Source organism: Wolffia australiana, chromosome 17 (assembly GCF_029677425.1).
Source record: "Wolffia australiana isolate 7733 chromosome 17, ASM2967742v1".
In the NCBI taxonomy this organism is placed as follows: Eukaryota; Viridiplantae; Streptophyta; class Magnoliopsida; order Alismatales; family Araceae; genus Wolffia; species Wolffia australiana.
Genome location: NC_135851.1, coordinates 170,001 through 173,540, shown reverse-complemented (window position 1 = coordinate 173,540; position 3,540 = coordinate 170,001). Strand labels below are relative to the sequence as shown.

Below are 3,540 nucleotides of genomic sequence, written 5' to 3'. Positions count from 1 at the left end.
TAAATTCACCTTAAAATGAGGACAACATCATCAAAATAGTCTAAAAAATAGCCTTAAATAAATAGGATTTCATGCATCAAAATGGATTCATCAATGCACTGTATTTATATGAGATGGACTTCATCTTAAACATTACATTCACCAGTTTGGCTGGATCATTGAATCAGGAGCTGAGTAATTGAGTCATTCTAAGCTTGTACGATTCAGATTTTCATTTTGAAAATAACTACGTACCAAACAATATTTATGTAAACATTGAAATTTCATATACTAGATTAGCTAAAAATTATCAAAATGTTTATGATTATTGAGCGTATTGACTGATGAACAAAGAATATCATATCTGTTGATTCTTGAGTAAGACATGGATGAAAAGGTGCCTGGAAGATTGATGAGTATTGAAAGGCCATAATATATTTCCACGTAGAACCTTTTTTAAAGTTACAACATATATGAGAAACAACTTCAAAAACCCCGTTAAAGCATTTCTTATATTTCAATGATGAGTCAATTTCAATTTTTTTTCGTTTATGGTAGATTAGATAGGCATAGATACCTAGGGACCGCTAACTTTCTACTTAAATTCAGTGGAAGAGGACACACTGAATCAATGTCAAAATAATATCTGAAATATGAACAATACGGGCATAGAGATTGAATTGAGATTAAAAGAAACACTTCATATTTGGAGACGCTCTGAAATGCTGTATGATGACATCTAAATTGATTGTACCAAGGGTTTGACGGTCCCTGTCCGGTCTGGTTTTCTGGCATGGACCTAAACTGTACCTAAAGTTAGGTCCGGTCCCAGTCCGGTCTTGTTCGGTCCCAGTCCTGTCCGGTTGGGTGGTGGCGGAGGTGTTGTGCGCACAGAGCAGTGGCGATGAGCATTTGGGGCGGGTGATGGGAAGGGCGACGGGAAGGGGGATAAGGGGACAGAGTGGAGAGAGAGAGAGAGAGAGAGAGAGAGAGAGAGAGAGACCTAATATATATTTATATTAGCAGATAGTATATTGGTATTTATTTATATTAGCAGATAGTAGACCTAATATAATAAATACTTCTATGTCTTAATCCTAGCTCTTATAATCAGTTATAACTGCTATATCAAGATGCAATCCTACTGTTGGATTATTTCCAATCTAGGTTGAATCCTCACCGTCTAGCTTTAAACCTATCTATGTTTAACCTTACGTTGAATCCTCGCCGATAATCTCTTAACGAGTATAATTTATACATGTTCAATTCCTACAGGCTAATCTTAAGTTTAAATCCTATTGGTCCGCACAATGCTCCGTGTTGCTGACTGGGCTGCTGATGAGGCTCCAAGTTGATGACTCCCTAACATGATTAACATAGTGAACTGATGGAACATTGATACGAAGGATTGCAACCACTGAGCATGATGTCGTGGAGGCTCAAACCCAATAGATAAGATGGACGTATACAAGGAGAGACCCCGAAGGAACAGTAATCTCCCTACGTTATACAAATGACGTCCACCGTGATGAGAAATGAGTCACACGGTGATGTCATGGGGCCCGTTTTGCCTCCAACGGAACCACTGCCCTAGCTTCTATCCCTTATCTCTCACACTCCCTCTTCCTTTATATAAGGGAAGAACGGTTTGCGTTATTCTTGCCTCTTCCTCTTATCAAGCTTTCCTACTAGCATTATGGGGAAGCAATATTTACGCACTCTTGCATTTATCTTCCTCGCCATCTCTCAATCTGCTGTCACCAATGGAGACGCGAGTAGAAGCTTTGCAAAGACAAACGGCACGCAGTTTGTGATAAACGGGCAGCACTTCTATGCTAACGGGTTCAACGCTTACTGGTTCATGCAGATGGCCTCAGACATAGCTGACCGAACGAAGGTCTCATCGGCCTTCCTTCAGGCTTCTCTTCATGGCATGAACTTGGCTCGAACCTGGGCCTTCAGCGATGGCGGCAGCAGGCCATTGCAGATCTCCCCAGGTGTCTACAACGAAGCCATGTTCAAGGTACAAGCATCACTGTTTCTCTCTCTCTCTCTCTCTCTCTCTCTCTCTCTCTGTCAATTTATCCGTCTATCTATCTATCTGTCTGTCTTTCTGCCTGTCTGTTTGTCTGTCTATATATATATATATTTATATGTCTCTGTATATCTATTTATGTCTGTGTATATGTCCATCTATTTATGTATGTATATCTATCTATCTATCTATTTATATGCCCATGTATCTACCTTTCTATCTATCTATTTGTCCATGTTCTATATATCTGTTTCTACCTATCTGTACATTTATATGTTTGTGTATCTATCTATCTATCTATTTATATGCCTATGTATCTACCATTCTATCTATCTATTTGTCTATGTTCTATAAATCTATTTCTATCTATCTGTACATTTATATGTTTGTGCATCTATCTATCTATTTATATGTCTGTGCATATCTACTTATATGTATATCCATCTATCTATCTATCTATTTATATGTCTGTGTATATCTACTTATATGTCTATCCATCTATCTATCTATTTATATGTCTGTGTATATCTACTTATATGCATATCCATCTATCTATCTATCTATTTATATGTCTGTGTATATCTACTTATATGTCTATCCATCTATCTATCTATTTATATGTCTGTGTATATCTACTTATATGTCTATCCATCTATCTATATATTTATATGTCTGTGTATATCTACTTATATGTCTATCCATGTATCCATCTGTTTATATGTCTGTGTATAGCTACTGATATGTCTGTCCATCTATCTATCTATCTATCTATCTATTTATCTATTTATCTATCTATTTATTTTTTTGTCTGTACATCTATCTATCTATATAAATGTCTAAGTGTCTATCTATCTGTCTATTCATATGTCACTATATCTATTTATCGTCTCTCTACCTATCTATCATCTATCACGTGTCTGCGCGTGCGGCCCAAAGTATCTTTGTCTAAAGGATTTTGCGCAGAGTTCCTTTTGTCAAGGTTGGCCACTTTCACTCCTATCGAGACTAGTGTTTAAACCCAGCGAGGGATTCTCTGTGGGTGCAGGGCCTGGACTTCACCGTCGCCGAGGCGAAGAAGCACGGCGTGTATCTGATTCTGAGCCTGTCCAATAACTACAACGACTTCGGGGGAAAGAACCAGTACGTCCAATGGGCGCGCCAAAGCGGCGAGAACTTGAACTCGGATGATGATTTTTTCCGCAGTGATCTCGCCAAAGCCTTCTACAAGAACAACGTCAAGGTCCCGCATGTCCTTTCAATCTCTACCGAACCCTTGACGACTTAACCTTTTTCTTTCTCCAGGCGGTTATTTCCAGGGTTAACACGTTTACCGGTTTGGCTTATAAAGACGATCCCACGATCTTCGCCTGGGAGCTCATCAACGAGCCTCGCTGCCCCAGCGACCTCTCTGGGAGGACTCTGCAAGTCAGACAGAACCTCTCTCTCTCTCTCTCTCTCTCTCTCTCTCTCTCTCTCTCTCTCTCTCTCTCTCTCTCTCTCTCTCTTTCTCTCTCTCTCTCTCTCTC

General features: G+C 39.3%; 1 protein-coding gene across 1 annotated transcript in view; it reads left to right on the top strand.

Moving 5' to 3' along the window:
* Positions 1 to 1,322: 1,322 nt before the first annotated feature.
* Positions 1,323 to 3,540, top strand: part of LOC144714355 (putative mannan endo-1,4-beta-mannosidase 9) — a 5,393-nt gene continuing 3,175 nt past the window's right edge. The window contains exons 1-3 of the mRNA XM_078589078.1: positions 1,323 to 2,002; positions 3,060 to 3,254; positions 3,317 to 3,439. Coding sequence (XP_078445204.1) covers positions 1,676 to 2,002; positions 3,060 to 3,254; positions 3,317 to 3,439 — 645 coding nt within the window. The 5' untranslated portion in view covers positions 1,323 to 1,675. The remainder of the gene's footprint in view (positions 2,003 to 3,059; positions 3,255 to 3,316; positions 3,440 to 3,540) is intronic.